This window comes from Podarcis vaucheri (genome assembly GCF_965113315.1).
Source record: "Podarcis vaucheri genome assembly, chromosome: 3".
Classification (NCBI taxonomy): Eukaryota; Metazoa; Chordata; class Lepidosauria; order Squamata; family Lacertidae; genus Podarcis; species Podarcis vaucheri.
In genome coordinates this window covers 117,160,567-117,177,293 of record NC_138761.1, presented here as the reverse complement: position 1 = coordinate 117,177,293, position 16,727 = coordinate 117,160,567, and the positions used below count along the sequence as shown (strand labels likewise).

The following is a 16,727-nucleotide window of genomic DNA, read 5'->3' as shown; positions in this document are numbered from 1 at the left end:
AGGTTGCAAAAATCTCATGCGCTGTGTTAGAAAGTCTCAATTAACCTCTAACCTTGCTTTAATGCATGCGGCTTGGGTTATTCCTCACACCCAACCGTGGGCCCATTAACACGTTGTCATAAAACAAAAACTGTTTCGACGGGCTGTAATTGCTGCTAAGTGATGCCGAACAAGGGTTTTTTTGTTCCACCACTAAATGGGCAGTGTAAGCAGCGAAGACCATTGTCACCGAACCAGCCGGGGTGAGAGAGGTTCTGTTTGAGGCAAGTTCCTGCCCACGGCTTGTATCTCTTTAAGCACTTAAACAACCCAGCTTTCTAGAGCTGTGAGCTGATGAAGGCCACTGTATCTTGAGCGGACACAATGCTAATCTGACAACGCTGCACAAAGCATGTGTGACAACTCCCAGGGGGAACTGCAGAAAGATTTTCCCTCCATACTGCAAATATAATTAGTTTATGTTAGCTGTAAAAGGCCAAAGGTTAGAGAAGGCCAGGGCCCGTTTTGTTTTTAGGCAAGATAGTGAAATAATTGCTTGATGCTCAGATCTGCAGGTGCTTTATGAAGCTCATTTGGGCTTGGCAGCCCGCAGTGAAAGCTGATTTCCTTCCCAAATGCTGGATTCCATGTGACAGAACCAATTTGCCAGGACAAGGGTGACGGCTCATTCATGCCATTCATAATTAAAGTACCTGTTACAGTCAACACTTGCATGGGTAACTTTTTTCTTATGGTCGAAAAGGGTGCTGTCCTCCTAACACTCACCACGTCCAAAGCTGAGCCTTTAAAATGAGAGAACGGGAAAGGAAACTGGGTAACAGTACCGTGCAGTAATGTGGCAGGAGAAGGAAGAGGGCCAACCTGTCTCCCCCCCCCCCCAAAAAAAGCTCCCTAAACAAAGCTAGCACACAGTCTCAGCTTCTGTTTGTGGTTTTCCAGAGGTACTACCCCACCTAGTGAGACTTTCTAGGAATGATTGACCAGGCTGCCTCCAGTGTTTGTTGTGAACACCTATGCATATGCTGCTGTGAGTATAAACAGCAGAGCTTTGGAGAATGAATACAGCACTTGATTATAGGGGCAGATCTTGAACATGAAAAGGGAATGGCAAAAGTAATTACATTTCCCACAGGAAGTTGCTCCTTCATCTAACAACTGTCTGCCATACTGGGGGAAGAAAAAAGGACTATCTTCTTCTGTTTAGATTCAGGTAGGCTGCCATGTTGGTCTGACACAGTCAAAATAAATTAAAAAATTGTCTAGTAGACCGGGAAAAAACTGTCTGCGGACAAACTTTGGCTCCCTCGGCCAGTAAAATGAGATAAGCACCGCAACCCCTGAGTCGTTTGTGACTGGACTTAACTGTCAGGGGTCCTTTACCTTTACATTTACCTTAGATAAATAGGTACCGCTCAGACGGGAAGGTAAACAGTGTTTCTGTGCGCTGCTCTGGTTTCGCCAGAAGCGGCTTAATCATGCTGGCCACATGAGCCAGAAAAATTGTCTGCGGACAAACGCTGGCTCCCTTGGCCTGTAAAGCAAGATGAGTGCTGCAACCCTAGAGTCGTCCACGACTGGACCTAACGGTCAGGGGTACCTTTATCTTTATTTCATAACCTCCAACATTTATCCAATAAAAATAGGGACATCCTAATGAAAAACTTGACATTTTGGGATCAAATCTGAAACTGAGATGGCTTATGCAAATTCAGGGCCTTCCCTGGAAAACAGGACACTTGGAGGTTCTGCACTACTACCATTACCTGAATGGTGTGACAACAGAGCAAGCGGCTAGTGAAGCCAGGACTGTGCAGGTGCAGCCACGGAGCCCTGACCTCATCCCTTTCCCATCTAGCGGAAGCAATCCCTGTCAGGAGAGCAGCTCTGCAGCACCACGCCCGCTGCTCCCACCGAAAAATCTTGACAGCTCATTTTAAAATCGAGAAACAGCCTTCTGAGCCCCTCACAGCGAACTCTGCAATTGATTCTATAGCAGGAAACTATTATGATTGGGGAAGGGACAATCCCTGAGAATTGTTGAATGGGGGGTGGGGGAGAGAGGCCCTCATCTTTCTTCTGTACTGGCATCAAGCGGATTCCCCTGGAGTGTGCAAATAACTCTGTACACACTGAGCTGGCACCGAAATCCCAGCGCCATGCTAAACGCCGTGAGGAGATTCTGTTTGTTTGCTTTTCCCGGTCACAGTGATGGAGTATGGCCTAGAAAAACTCTGCTCTGTTACTTTCTAAGCAGAAAGGGAATCCTCTCTCCCCTTCAACAAGTTACCAGGAGGTATCAGTGTCAAGATGTAAACAGAATACCTCCCCCCTCCTTTAATTCACCCTCTATGCCAGTTGTTTTCTGCTGCAACATTAATCATTACAAATCAAGCTGAAATTCAACCTTGGCCCTCTCTGCTTACTTGCTTTGCATAAATATGATGGAAGGAATTGCTGCAGCTGAAGGGCAGATTGGGGAAATGGTATGTGTTTGTATGTTTGTTTAACGTTCCCATGCATAGTGTTGACACAAAACAGTAGGGTTAAACAAAGGCAAATTGGATTTCATTGTTGCCTACTGCTCCTGTTGCAAGGTTGGTTCTCTCCCTATGTACCCACATGCTGTTACCAATATTGCACATTTTATCAAAGCTTATTGACATATTTGTACTTCTGACCTTATATAGATAAAGGTAAAGGGAACCCTAACCATTAGGTCCAGTCGTGACCGACTCTGGGGTTGTGGCACTCATCTCGCTTTATTGGCCAAGGGAGCCGGGGTACATGTGGCCAGCATGACTAAGCCGCTTCTGGCGAACCAGAGCAGCACACGGAAACGCTGTTTACCTTCCAACCGGAGTGGTACCTATTTATCTACTTGCACTTTGACGTGATTTCCAGCTACTAGGTTGGCAGGAGCAGGGACCGAGCAACAGGAGCTCACCCCTGTCGTGGGGATTCGAAATGCTGACCTTCTGATCGGCAAGTCCTAGGCTCTGTGATTTAACCCACAGCACCACCCGTGTCCTTATATACAACTGACCTTATATACAACAGGTCAAATGAAATGTACCAGCTCAATGTACCAGCAGCCTCTTAAAGCTAAGGTCAGAACTTACAGATGACCTATTTATTGAGCATTCATCCTGTCCTGTGCACAGAGGGATTAGGCAATGCCGGCTGTTTAATTAGTTTTCATCTTGATTTGTTCGTGGAGAGGTTAGATGATGTTGTGTTGAAGCAAGTGTCATCCCACTCTTTCCGGTATCTTTTCCTGTCACTTTTCTTACTGCAAAAAGTCTGATCGTTTGAAGAAGCTGGTTTGTCACTCAAGATCTCCCAACCCACTATAATTGCACAACCTGAATTTACTGATATGTGACTGAATCTGACCTTGAAATAGTGGCAGTCTAGACATGCTCGCAGGTACATTCATCCGGGGACCGGGTGGCACAGTGGGTTAAACCACAGAGCCTAGGACTTGTAGATCAGAAGGTCGGTGGTTCAAATCCCCGCGACAGGGTGAGCTCCTGTTGCTCGGCCCTAGCTCCTGCCAACCTAGCAGTTCAAAAGCACGTCAAAGTGCAAGTAGATAAATATGTACCGCTCCGGTGGGTAGATAAACAGCGTTTCTGTGCACTGCTCTGGTTCGCCAGAAGCGGCTCAGTCATGCTGGCCACATGACCCAGAAGCTGTATGCCGGCTCCCTTCACCAATAAAGCGAGATGAGCACCACAACCCCAGAGTCGGCCACGACAGGACCTAATGGTCAGGGGTCCCTTTACTTACATTCACATCCCAAAGTCAAAAATTGCTGAAGCAACATCACTGCATTCCTGAACTGCTGATCCTTTCTCAGCTTCTCCTGTATTGTTGATGGCAGATTGCACTTCTAACCTAAACCAACTAGTGTTAGAATTGCAGGAATAATTTTGGCATGTGCTACCAACCCCTTTCCTCTCATTCCTCTTGGCAGTGTAGAAGGGAAAAATGGCAGGGAGGGAATGAATATTAGGCAGAAGTCCCATGCATGCTGGATTTGTGATTCAGAATCTGGATTTGTGAGCCAATTCCCAACTCCTATCTCACAGTCACAACAAATCTGTTTTTTTCTCCATCCACTTTTCATGCAAGTTTGATTCTCTCTCATTCAAAACTTGGGTAATCATGTACTTAACAGTTTGGAAGCAACAATGGAACAGCCCCTAAATGATGCCGTTTCTACACATTCAGGGGACTCCATGGGTATTCCAAAACTTGCAAATTAAAAGAATGAGAAATGTTAACGCATAGCTCGACAAGGACCTGGGAGCTTCCAGGTCATTGATACACAATGCTGAGAGTAGTTAAACCACAAAATGTTGAGGATGCCCCCAGAGGGTTAGAGAAGGAAAGTGAAGCAAGGAGGAGAGGCATGTGGCCGCTGAAGCCCATCACTGGCATCTGTCTGTCTTGGGAAACAATGCAGAAGTGTGCCTTTGGGAGTGAAGTCAAACCATCGGAGAGTTGCAGTGCCTGCTGTGGCTGTAGAGACCAATAAAGGAGAAACATATTTTGTTGCGCGGGACGCGCGTGGCGCTGTGGGTTAAACCACAGAGCCTAGGACTTGCCGATCAGAAGGTTGGTGGTTCGAATCCCCGCGCCGGGGTGAGCTCCCGTTGCTCAGTCCCTGCTCCTGCCAACCTAGCAGTTCGAAAGCACGTCAAAGTGCAAGTAGATAAATAGGTACCGCTCCGGCGGGAAGGTAAACGGCGTTTCCGTGCGCTGCTCTGGTTCGCCAGAAGCGGCTTAGTCATGCTGGCCACATGACCCGGAAGCTGTACGCCGGCTCCCTTGGCCAGTAAAGCGAGATGAGCGCCACAACCCCAGAGTCGGCCACGACAGGAGCTAATGGTCAGGGGTCCCTTTACCTTCACCTTTATATTTTGTTGCAGCTGGGGCAGATGAAGGCATCCAGTTGTGCTGCTGCAGATGCACCAAGGCATTTCTTCTCTCTGCACTCTGCCCAGCAGTCATTCCTCCTCGGGTCACTGCTATGGACGCAGGACCTGACTATCCAGGAACTGCGGTCACTTGCAAGGGATTCCCACCATTATGAAGCCCATAACAGTGTAGTATCTTAGAAGGGGAGGGCCAGGGTTTGGAGAATGCACAACACAAGATTCAAAAACTCTCATTGCTGCACTATATGTTGGGGGTTTCAGGAGAGGGGAAAGGTAAAGGATACTTCCCCCATTCTGTAGAACCTCTGTCTAAACAGCAATAAGGAGCTCAGGTTCAGCACTAAAAGCCGTAAAGGTAAAGGTAAAGGGACCCCTGACCATTAGGTCCAGTCGTGGCCGACTCTGGGGTTGCGGTGCTCATCTCGTTTTATTGGCCGAGGGAGCCGGAGTACAGCTTCCGGGTCATGTGGCCAGCATGAGTAAGCTGCCTCTGGCGAACCAGAGCAGCGCATGGAAACACCGTTTACCTTCCCGCCGGAGTGGTACCTATTTATCTACTTGTACTTTGATGTGCTTTCGAACTGCTAGGTTGGCAGGAGCAGGGACCGAGCAATGGGAGCTCACCCCGTTGCGGAGATTCGATCTGCCGACCTTCTGATTGGCAAGTCCTAGGCTCTGTGGTTTAACCCACAGTGCCACCCGCATCCCATACCAATAGCCATATCCAGCTTTAAATGGCACAGGAGGTTTAGGCTTAAGAAAAACAATGTCCTTTTTTCCCCTTTTCCCTTTTCTGAAAACTCACCCCACACACATCTGGAACAGCTGGCAGGGAGGGGAGGCAGAACTGACCTGGCCTCCTAGCACCAGGATTGCTGCAGCTTACCAGGTGTGTTCATTTACTGAAACATGGGTGGATATGGGGTGTCCACACCATGCTGACCTCACCTCTCCTGATAAGCTGCAGTGATGCTAGTGCCAGGGGACCGGTTATGTGCCACTGCCCCCCCCCCCGTCAGCTGCTCCTGAACATGCAAACGCTGCCCATGAGCTCCCTTAAAGTGCTACAAAGCTTCTGCTGCAGGCTGGCAGGAGCCCAGAACAGGGACATTCCTCTTAAGAGCAGTGGATACAGCGTGACCTGCAACAAAATGTTGGAAGTTCTATTTTGAACCTATTTGAAAGATCTCCCACAGCGTTGACCTCATTCAAACTGGGGTGATTTTCCAGTCCTCCCTCCCAGTTTCTTATTTTTGCCTAGCTGAAATTATCTCTCTCGAGTCTGAAGCCATTCCCTCTGGTCTTATCATCAGCGGCATTATGGAAGAATGTGTTGCCATCTTGTGGATTGCACAGATACAGGTTTGAAATCTGCTGGGCTGCGAAATCTGCCCCATCAATCTCTTCAAAGCTAAACGTCCTCCATTCCGTCAACTTGTCATCACAGATCTGTAGCAATTGCTTTCTGTTCTATTTGCACAACACCTACTTAAGCCACAAAGCATTTGCCATACATTTGAAGCAAGCGCTAGCAAACTTCACATCTGGAGAGAATTTATGATAAACACAGAACTTCTTAATGTTCACATTTAACTGGCTTACTCCAGCAATGCAATTTTCCTAAGCTACATATGCCAGTTTGTGGACAATATTATCCCCTTTCCTTCCACCCTCACCCCCCACCCTGGTCCTTTCTTACCAATATTCTGCTCCACACAACATAATGCCTGTGATTATAGTATTCTTTTCAAAAGAAACATTTTATTGATGAACAGATGCACTACAGATCAAAGAGCTTCTGAAAAGCGGTACCTTCTGACTCGACTCCCCCTCATACTTCTGTGTCTGAAAAACTCAGATGTCAGTCTCAGATACGCCCCCATTGCTTACTTAAGCAGACATCTGGAAACAGACAGTATCCCACTGTGAAATGGAACAAATATATTAACTATGAGAGCAATGAGATTTCACAGGAGCAATAAAGTCGTACAGAAGTGGGCTCACAGACCTAAGGCATCAGTCCTGGAGGCAGGAGGACTTCTGTGCAGAGGTGCGGAAAAGGATGTGGGGAGCTTAGGCTCACTAATAACTGTGGGAAGATGAAATAAAGATGCCGTAATTGTTGGACAATTAATTCTTCATTCCCGTCCTCCCTGCAGTCATGACTGCCACTGACTTGGCACGGACACTAAAGGTTGATGATGACAGTGCAGCCACATTGATGAGTAGAGGGTTTACTCAGCTAGAGCCACAACGTAAGAAACTTATACACCATTGCTGGAAACACAGGCGTCTTTGCAGCCAAAGCCCCCCTCCCAGGTACAACTTGCCAACATCCAGAAAATCAGTTCGAAAGAACTTTAGTTTGTTCAGTGTACATTGTTCAGTCTCCTCTCAGTAATTCCACATGTTCACAATTACAAAACAGGGAATAGGGCACTTAGCAGTTTGCCTCTGGTGCCAAAATGTCTTGGTCCAGCCCTGATCGAGAGACATAGGACCCAACTCCTAGGGGCTGAAGCCCCCACAATAAAATATTTGAGGGGGCTGTGTTGATGGGCATTCCCATTCAAATGGTGTGCTTGCACTGTGACTTGTGATCGATTATTTGGGATGGGGCTTACCTGGACCCCCACAGTTATGTACTGAAGTTCTCACCCTGGGCCAGCAGGGGGAATACTGTAGTTTTCACTCAGGTCCACACATGCAAATAAGGGATTGAAAGTGACGTTCAGTGATTGGATAGTTACAGAAAGTGTTACAGTTGCGTTGTAGTGGGGCTCTATATAAGCAGGCTGGCTGAACCCTTCAGTTCAGTTCTGTTCTGGCCTGTGAATAAACAAGAGCTGTTTGAAGAATCGCTGTGTCGTCTGATATGTTCACCCACAACTTAACACCCACAATATTTTATTCAAGTTGGCACCACTGTCGAGAGGACAGCCTGCACAACACCACCTAGAACCACCAAGAAATGGGCATTGATTGGAACAGCTCAGACCAGATATGTAATCGTTAGCAAGGTCAGTGCTTTCACCAGGAAACTGATAAGCTACAGTCCAGCATAGGAGCATACACCACTTTTGTGCAGTGAGCAATAGCCCATCTCAAGGCATAATAATAATAATAATAATAATAATAATAATAATAATAATAATGTCACTGTTTTGAACAGGGAACCATAGGTAACAGCAAAAGCTGAACAGCCATAAGAAATAAGCCCAAACATGCAACACAGCTGCTGGAAAAAGCAGAAATATCCATGTAAAAAAAGCCAGAATGTTTCACACAAACTAAATATAATCCAACTCCCCACCCCCACCCTATTTTCCTTTACAAAACTGCTATATTTGTCATGCATAGAATGTCACTTTGGTTAACAAGGTTCTTCGGATTTATTAACTACGGACCCCTGTTTTTGTTTTTTAAAAAAGAGTTCTACAAAGCTTCTTTTTAACTCAGTCTGTACAGAATGTGTGGCCTTGAATGCCAAAAAAACTCCTTTTAATGTTTAAATGATCACAGTTTTAATAATAGCTTGTAAAGTGATTTGTCTTTAACGACATCCTTTACTTTTAAACGTCGTTAGCCAAACATGTCTGGCTTTGGTGGTTGCTGAAATGAATTGGATTGGTTATCTAGGGTAATACGTACATGCTAACAAATTACGTCCCTCCTGGGCCAATGTAGATGTGAATTGTGGGATTCTTGTCAAATTCACATTGTTTCCTGGCACTGTTGCAAGTCACTCAATTAGACACCTTCCAAGACCTTTCCTGGCCTAAAATGTAGCTAATTGCTCCTGTTCTGTGGACTATGATTCATCTCACAGATGTCTAAGAACTTCTAGCTACTATGCCGTAATAAAATCAATGCATGCACCACTCAGACATAATATTCTTTCCAACAGGATATCATTTACTCCCCACCCCCACCACTTTTATATGATTAATCCAAAGTAAGGAAGGCCTCCTGAATCACTCGTGACGTGGCAGCCTCTGCTGCTTGGCTTTTCGAACAAGAACAAAATTGTATGAATACAGCCTTTTATACTTCATCTCCAGGTGCAGTGGTGTTCGCACTTGAGCCCAACGGCAAGAGGTTTTTCTTTTTAATTTTCCGCTCTTTGGGGTATTGTAATCTATTCCCCAGCTTTTGGCTCTGTCTGTTGACTAGCAGCAAGCAAAACTGGAGCGTTAATACAGAGAAGCAGAAGGCAAGTCTCTACGGTACACATCCATGGGAATATAGGGCACAATGTTGCTTTAACACAACCCACCTCTGAGACTGGTGTCAGTAAGCAACAGAGGATTAAGAGTGTTGCTATTAATTGTCAGTCCTCAGGTGAAAGCTCTATGCTGCGGTGATTATGAGCCCTTGGTGAAATGAACCAAGTTTTTGCAGTTCTGCTAGTTGCTTAACCTCGAAACCTTGAGATCAAACAAACATCCTGAGGCAGCATCCCATTCCAAGTTAATGAAGAATAGCAAAATGAATAGGTGACTGCAGTTATTTTGTGCAATAATTAAATACGCCAAAAAAGAAAGAAAAAAAGGTAAGGTAAATTATCCCTGGAAGGTTAAGTCCAGTTGAAGGCGACTATGGGGTTGCGGCACTCATCGCACTTTCAGGCCGAAGGAGCCAGCGTTTGTCCACAGACAGCTTTCCGGGTCATGTGGCCAGCAGGACTAAACCACTTCTGGCACAACAGGACACTGTGACGGATACCAGAGCACACAGAAACACTGTTTACCTTCCCTCCACAGTGGTACCTGTAGCACTGGTGTGCTTTTGAACTGCTAGGTTGGCAGGAGCTGGGACAAAGCAATGGGAACTCACCCCATTCAGAACTTCTGACCTTCTGATTGGCAAACCCAAGAGGCTCGGTGGTTTAGACCACAGTACCACCCGCATCCCTATTAAATGAGCACTGCTACTTCAGCAGAAGATAATCCATGCAAGCTGCCTATATCAGAAAAACGGTTAAAAAATATTTATATCACGGCCATTCCTTACCAGAAGCACTTGAGGGAACATCATGACCTAATAGTTATGAACAGGAAGTAAATAGAATATGGATGGACTATGCAGAGATGGCAGCAAAAATAAGAGATCAGAAAGATGAGAACATTGTCAAAGATACTCAAAGTGTTTTGAAGAGTATCTTAGAGGGTATAATAATCAACCTACAAGTAGGAATGAACATATGAGCAGCAGGTAACATTAAATAAAGGAAGATTTGAGATGAAAATGGGTGGTATAATAGATTATGCAGCCGACAAAAGACTACCTAGAATGCCATGGAGAGATGGACTGGGAAGTCTGAGGATAAGAGATAATGAGGAATATTGTATGATGCATATATAAGTTGTAAAAATGCTTAAACAAAATAAAGAGAGAAAGAGAATTCTGTCAGAGTGGAAATTCTTTTTGGACTATTTGAGGGGAAAAACTATAGCCAAATGAAATTGCAAGCAGGATTTGAATAATAGGGAAGGGAAGAAGAATAAATAAATGGTAGTTATGGCAGGAGATAAAGGGATACAACAGAAACATCACAGACGTTAGGATGGGAAGTCGAAATGTAAGAAATTATTATATTGAAAGTGAATTTAGTAATGTCAAATTTTGTGTAAAAAGCTAATAAAAATATTTTTTTAAAAAAAGAGTGCAGAGAATATGCAGAGATAGCTAAACTGATGGCACTGATGAGAGACAAGCGTAAGATTCTTTCAGTGAGGACTGGAAACCTTTTCTAGTAACTCTTTATATATGAAGTCCACAGCGGGGTTTGAAGTTTAAGGGGGGGAAATAATAGATTATATTAAGAAACTTGTTAAAGAGGATGAAAGTCGATGTGACAGAACTTTAAAATGCAATTATATGTAATTACAGTTATAAACACTGATGATGGCTGAGCAGGAAGTCATTAGTATTGTAGAAGAGGATTATAATTATTGAGCGTTAAAATGTAATTTTGAATCTTGAAACCAAATAAAATATTTATATCCAAAAAAAGACTGCAGAGAAAGAGGCTTACTCTGGTGGGTCCACCTAGTTGAGTTCATCTAGTACAGTGACTAATCAGATCCTTCAAGGAAATCTGTAAGATCCATGGAACTATAATATAAAATAGGCCCTGCAGGATCAGACTAAGGGCCTATCCAGTCCAGCATCTGTTCTACAGGTACCACTGTAGAAGAAAGAAAAGCCCCACTTGAACCGAGAAGCTTTACTCGGGGAGTAAGCCTTAGGCAGTGATGCAACCCATATCTATGTACAGTGGTACCTCGGGTTACATACGCCTCAGGTTACATACGCTTCAGGTTACAGACTCCGCTAACCCAGAAATAGTACTTCGGGTTCAGAACTTTGCTTCAGGATGAGAACAGAAATCGTGCTCCAGCAGCGCTGCAGCAGCAGGCGGCCCCACTAGCTAAAGGGGTGCTTCAGGTTAAGAACAGTTTCAGGTTAAGAACGGGCCTCCGGAATGAATTAAGTATTTAACCCAAGGTACCACTGTACTTAATGGGGGGATATACCCCCACAATCACTGATCTTCTGGACCTGCTACTGGGTGTGCAAAAGGACCACAGTGAGCTCAATAACAGCTCTTGAAGTGGCCAGGTTATTTATTTATTTATTTATTTTTTAATAAAGTTGATTGATACAACAAGAAAAAAGAAAAAGAACACAAATACCAAATTACACACAAGAATAAAGATAAACACATAATTTTCTTAGCAAATAATAATACATCTATTGGTCTTAACACTAAAGACACAACCTCCTGTCTATTCCATATTTCAAATTCATATAACTTATTGCCAATACACACTTTTATCATAATTAAACTTATTCTTAATAAATCTAATTTCTTATATCTACCTTGCAACTATTACTGAAGTTCCTCGAATGCTGCAACAGAATTTAAACTACTACATTTATTTTTCAGATATTCTTTGAAAACCTCCCATTTTGAAACAAATTCCTGTTTTGATTTATTCTTTATTTTTTTCTGATAAACCATCTAATTCGGCATATTCTGTCAGCTTTTGGATCCAATCTTGTATAGAGGGGATTTCATTACTCTTCCATTTTGCTGCAATCAAAACTCTTGCTGCCGCCGTCGCATATAAAAAGATACCCTTCCTCTTTTGTGGAATCAGTGGCGTAGCGTGGGTTGTCAGCACCCGGGGCAAGGCAAGTAATTTGCGCCCCCTAACCCCCAGTGCGGCCGGCCCTCCCTGCACCCCCCACGCTACGCCACTGTGTGGAATATCCAAATCTGTTATTCCCAGGAGGTAGGCCTCTGGCTTTTTATTGAAAGAGATCTTTAGCATTTTTTGCAGTTCTGCATGGATACTCTCCCAGAATACCTGTATTTTCCTACATATCCACCACATATGGTAGAATGTTCCTGAGTGAAGTGGCCAGGTTAGGATGGCTCATTGCAGATGGAGCAGTAACAGGTAAGTTTATATTCCCCCTCCCAACACACAGAAACATTTTTAAAAAATGAAAGCTGGTCCCATAGACCCAGACCCTTTCTGTCCATCTCTTGGCAGCCCTGAGATGGGAATCTTGACCACCAGCAAAAACACAGTGAATAATATTGAGAGGGGGAGTGTTGTCTTCAGAAATAGACATTTTCCATAAAGGAATGAAAAGAAAAATTCAGATATTTTCTCAGGGGGGAAAAAGTCTTCTGAGAAATTTCAGGTCCGTTCTACATCCAGATGTCCCATTACTTTGAATGGAAACTGCAGATGCAGAATCATGTGCAGAACAGTCTTAGGAAACGTAGCCAAATTTCTTAATTTGTCTCCCACCAGCCTAGCATCTAGCCAGAATAAGGAGCATGCGAAAGCCATTCTGCGGACTAATGCTTTTCCCAATAGCAATGATTTAGGAAACTTAACAGTAGCATTGGCCTGGAAGTTACAGCTTTTCTAAGGGATTTCTCTTGTTTCAATCAGCTAACTGATTTGCCTTTCCCTAGTGAACTACTCTTCAAGTTACCAGCAGTAGTTTCTGGATTTACTATACCTCGGTACTACAGGTGCAGAAGCGAAAGGGGGGAAGGGGGGAATGGGTGTAGTTTCTACAGCCAATACTTCAATTTTCTGCACGTCTGCTATAAACATAATAGAGAATGAGTTCCGCAGAACTAGAGAGACAGCTTGTTCACAGTTGAGCACTATTTAGCTGTTAATCCAATCAAACCAGAGTAGTCTACACCCACATGTATTTGAATAGTTATCTCCCGCTTGGACTACCGCAATGCGCTCTACGTGGGGCTATCTTTGAAGGTGACCCGGAAACTACAACTAATCCAGAATGTGGCAGCCAGACTGGTGACTGGGAACAGCTGCTGGGACCATATAACACCAGTCCTGAAAGACCTACATTGGCTCCCGGTACGTTTCCGAGCACAATTCAAAATGTTGGTGCTCACTATGAAAGCTCCAAACGGCCTCGTCCGAGTATACCTAAAGGAGCATCTCCACCTCCATCATTCAGCCCAGACACCGAGGTACAGCTCCGAGGGCCTTCTGTTGGTTCCCTCACTGTGCAAAGTGAGGTTACAGGGAACCAGGCAGAGGGCCTTCTTGGTGGTGGCACCCACCCTGTGGAACGCCCTCCCATCAGATGTCAAGGAAATAAACAACTATCTGACTTTTAGAAGACATCTGAAGGCAGCCCTGTTTAGGGAAGTTTTTAATTTCTCATGTTTTATCTTGTTTTTAATATTCTGTTGGGAGCCGCCCAGAGTGGCTGGGGAAGCCCAGCTGGATGGGTGGGGTATAAATAAATTATTATTATTATTATTATTATTATTATTATTATTATTATTATTATTTTGTATATGAGGAACAACTTTGGTCTTTCCTGGTCCTATCATTAGGCATTCCCTTTTGTGTTTGTGTGTTGAATCTATTATGCCAGTTGAGAGAAGTGAGGGGCAGATAGGGCTTGCCAACCCAGGAAGGTAGCCTCCGCTGCCTTGCAGGACATCTTCAAGAGAAGGAAAAGGCTAAGGAGCAAACCCTACAGAAATCTGTAGTGGAGTCCCTAACACAGTTTGATGGCATCCTGTACGCCTCCTTCCAGCAACTCCTGCGACCAAGCTGGTACCAAACGTCTTGCTCTGCTTTCCTCTGGACCACATCAGTGAGGCCGAGAGGGGAGTCTTGTCATCTGGACAGCCCAGGAACTCCATACACACTGCCTAGGCTTGTGCCCCAGGGAGGTCACTGGTGCTGTTAACACAGTGGTTTGACTATACCCCCAGAGGTGCACTCCATTGTCTTTCAAGGCAGATGGATGCCAACAAGCTAAGTACTGACAGGACACGTGTTTAATTGATGTGCAGATACCTTAAAAAAAAAAAAACCTGCTGAAGAAGTGTGCAAAAGCACACTGCCAGCCAATTGTCAATTTGTTTATGCAGTTTTATGATTTTGTGCAAATCTGAGGGATCAAAACTATCTATCTATCTATCATCTATCTATCTATCTATCTATCTATCTATCTATCTATCTATCTATGGGGGTGGGGGCTAAGTGCTTGATAGGCACTTAACAGCAATGCTGGAAAAGAAATGTAGGCAAGTGAAAATTCTCAGCACACACTTTTCAGATTGCCTAATATATCTAGTGCAGAAATGTTTCATGTGGTTTGCTTTTGCGGAAATTTGTGGGCTCAAAAAGAAAAGAAAGAAACCCTCCATTCAGGAGTCTACTAGAAATATTTATGAGCATAGCCAGAAAAGAAACAAAAGCATTAAGGAAGTGGATGGTCCTGTTCCTTGAAGGGTGTAATCCTGCTCTGGATTAGGTTGCATTCCCCTTAAGGATCAGGTTCATAAGCTTGGCAAATGGGTAAAAAGTTATGCATTTTTAGGATCTGTCACGTGTAAGCAATAGCTACACCAGTATGTTGGACTACACAACATATTGATGATATCATGTTGGCTACCCCTGGTCTAACTATTCCTTAAACTTGACATAGTTCCTAAAAATGTGTAATTTTTTACCCAGCCCTTTTGGAATGTGCAATAGTTGTTGGTTTCTGCATAAGATTTTAATGGCTACTTGTTGTTTTAATTGATGGTGGTTTTGTAGCTCACTGATTTCATGCATTGTAACCTGCCCTAGATGACTCTCATGGTCCCTTCAATCTCTACAATTCTATGAATCTGTGAAATAATAAAACTGCATTTCAGTAACTTACATACAAAAGCAAACCATTCTTCTTCGATTCCAAGGGAATGGGTCCTGTTCTGCAAGGGGATAAGCAGAGATTCTCCTAGCCCTTGAAGACAAAGACCAAAGCATGTTCCAAACTAAACAAGGCAGATTGTACGGGGAGGGGGGAGTTTTTTTTTTACCACGGCCAGATTCATTGGATAGGCAAAAAGGTTACCCCACTTCAGATAATCTTCCCTAATACGGAACAGCTTTAATTTACACCCTACATAATAAGTCTAAAAAGGTATAACCACATAGTCAAAGGGATGAATGACAATAGGAAGCCATCTCTGTTGGCATTAAATCTGAGTGAACAGTTTACCTACACTCCAGGTTGGTATTGTCTCCTGTCCTCTGTTTTGATTTATAAATCATCTAAAAAAAGGTTTTTCGAGTTATATGAAGACAAAGATGTTCACATCACCAAATGCAGCAGAGTGTGTGTGTGTGTGTGTGTGTGTGTGCGTGTGTGTGTGAAGGTGAGTCTCTTCTATAGAAGAGCCAGTGTGGTGTAGTGGTTAAGAGCGGTAGTCACGTAATCTGGGTAACCGGGTTCGCGTCTCCACTCCTCCATATGCAGCTGCTGGGTTACCTTGGGCCAGTCACACTTCTCTGAAGTCTCTCAGCCCCACTCACCTCACAGAGTGTTTGTTGTGGGGGAGGAAGGGAAAGGAGAATGTTAGCTGCTTTAAGACTCCTTTGTGTAGTGATAAAGAGGGATATCAAATCCAAATTCTTCTATCTTTGCATGATGAAATACTTTTGAGATTTGGAGGGGCTGGGAGAGGATGATGACACTGGACAACGTTTTCACATTAAAACAACATTTTCTTCCTTATTTTAATTACTTTTCCACAAGCGTCATGTCTGCAGAAAGAACTTGCCAAAAGACCATTAGAGTATTTCATGTCTTCTTATGCCAGATGCAGTAGGTAAGAAGTTACTACGTAAATACCTGCCCTGTCTCAGCGCAATCCACCTCTGGCCTAAACAAAAGTAAATATGCTCATGTTTACACTGTCCTATCTACTAAGAAGGATGCTTGGGGGGAAAGCCATCTTAATTGTTAGTAAAAGTCACAGATCTTTGTAAAACTAAAACTTTCCCCCCCCTTTCAAAGCAGATTACTCAGTTCTATAGAAGGCTTCATAAACCCAAGGTACATAAATTATATCCTATGGAATAAAAATTATTTCCATTCCTGGATTCCTCTGTAACAAATTTGGCAGTCTGCTTTGATTTTCATAGCACCATGATTTTACTGTCTCTAACCACCTGCCATACCAAAGCAAGCCAACAGAAGTCAGAGTGTTAGGGTGGTCTGTCATAAAGTAAATGTTATTCTTCAATAACGTTCTAAAAAAGCATCATTATAAATCAGGAAGGTGTCCACTAATGAGTCCTGGGGTGTTCATTAGCCCCATATATATATTTGGTCAGCTTACGGAAAGAAAGAAAAAAATCATATGCAAGCAGACTGTAGCCCTGCACATTTCAGAGGCAACTGAAAGCTAATCTCATTACATTATGTTAA

At 43.9% G+C, this 16,727-nt stretch overlaps 1 protein-coding gene across 6 annotated transcripts in view; it reads right to left on the bottom strand.

Moving 5' to 3' along the window:
• LOC309528823 (uncharacterized protein) overlaps positions 1–16,727 on the bottom strand; it is a 154,540-nt gene that overhangs the window by 51,291 nt on the left and 86,522 nt on the right. For 2 of the 6 annotated variants that reach the window (XR_014217899.1, XM_082216538.1), the window contains 2 exons: positions 6,952–7,032; positions 6,685–6,866 (listed from right to left, as the gene is read on the bottom strand). The exons of 2 other annotated variants lie outside the window; for them this stretch is intronic. Coding sequence is in view for 1 of the 4 variants with exons in the window: in XM_082216538.1 (XP_082072664.1) it covers positions 6,811–6,866; positions 6,952–7,032 (137 nt within the window). In the remaining 3 variants the exon portion in view is untranslated. Of the gene's footprint in view, positions 1–692; positions 783–6,684; positions 6,867–6,951; positions 7,033–16,727 lie in introns of those variants that run through there. 2 more of the 6 variants (XR_014217897.1, XR_014217900.1) reach the window with 2 other exon arrangements.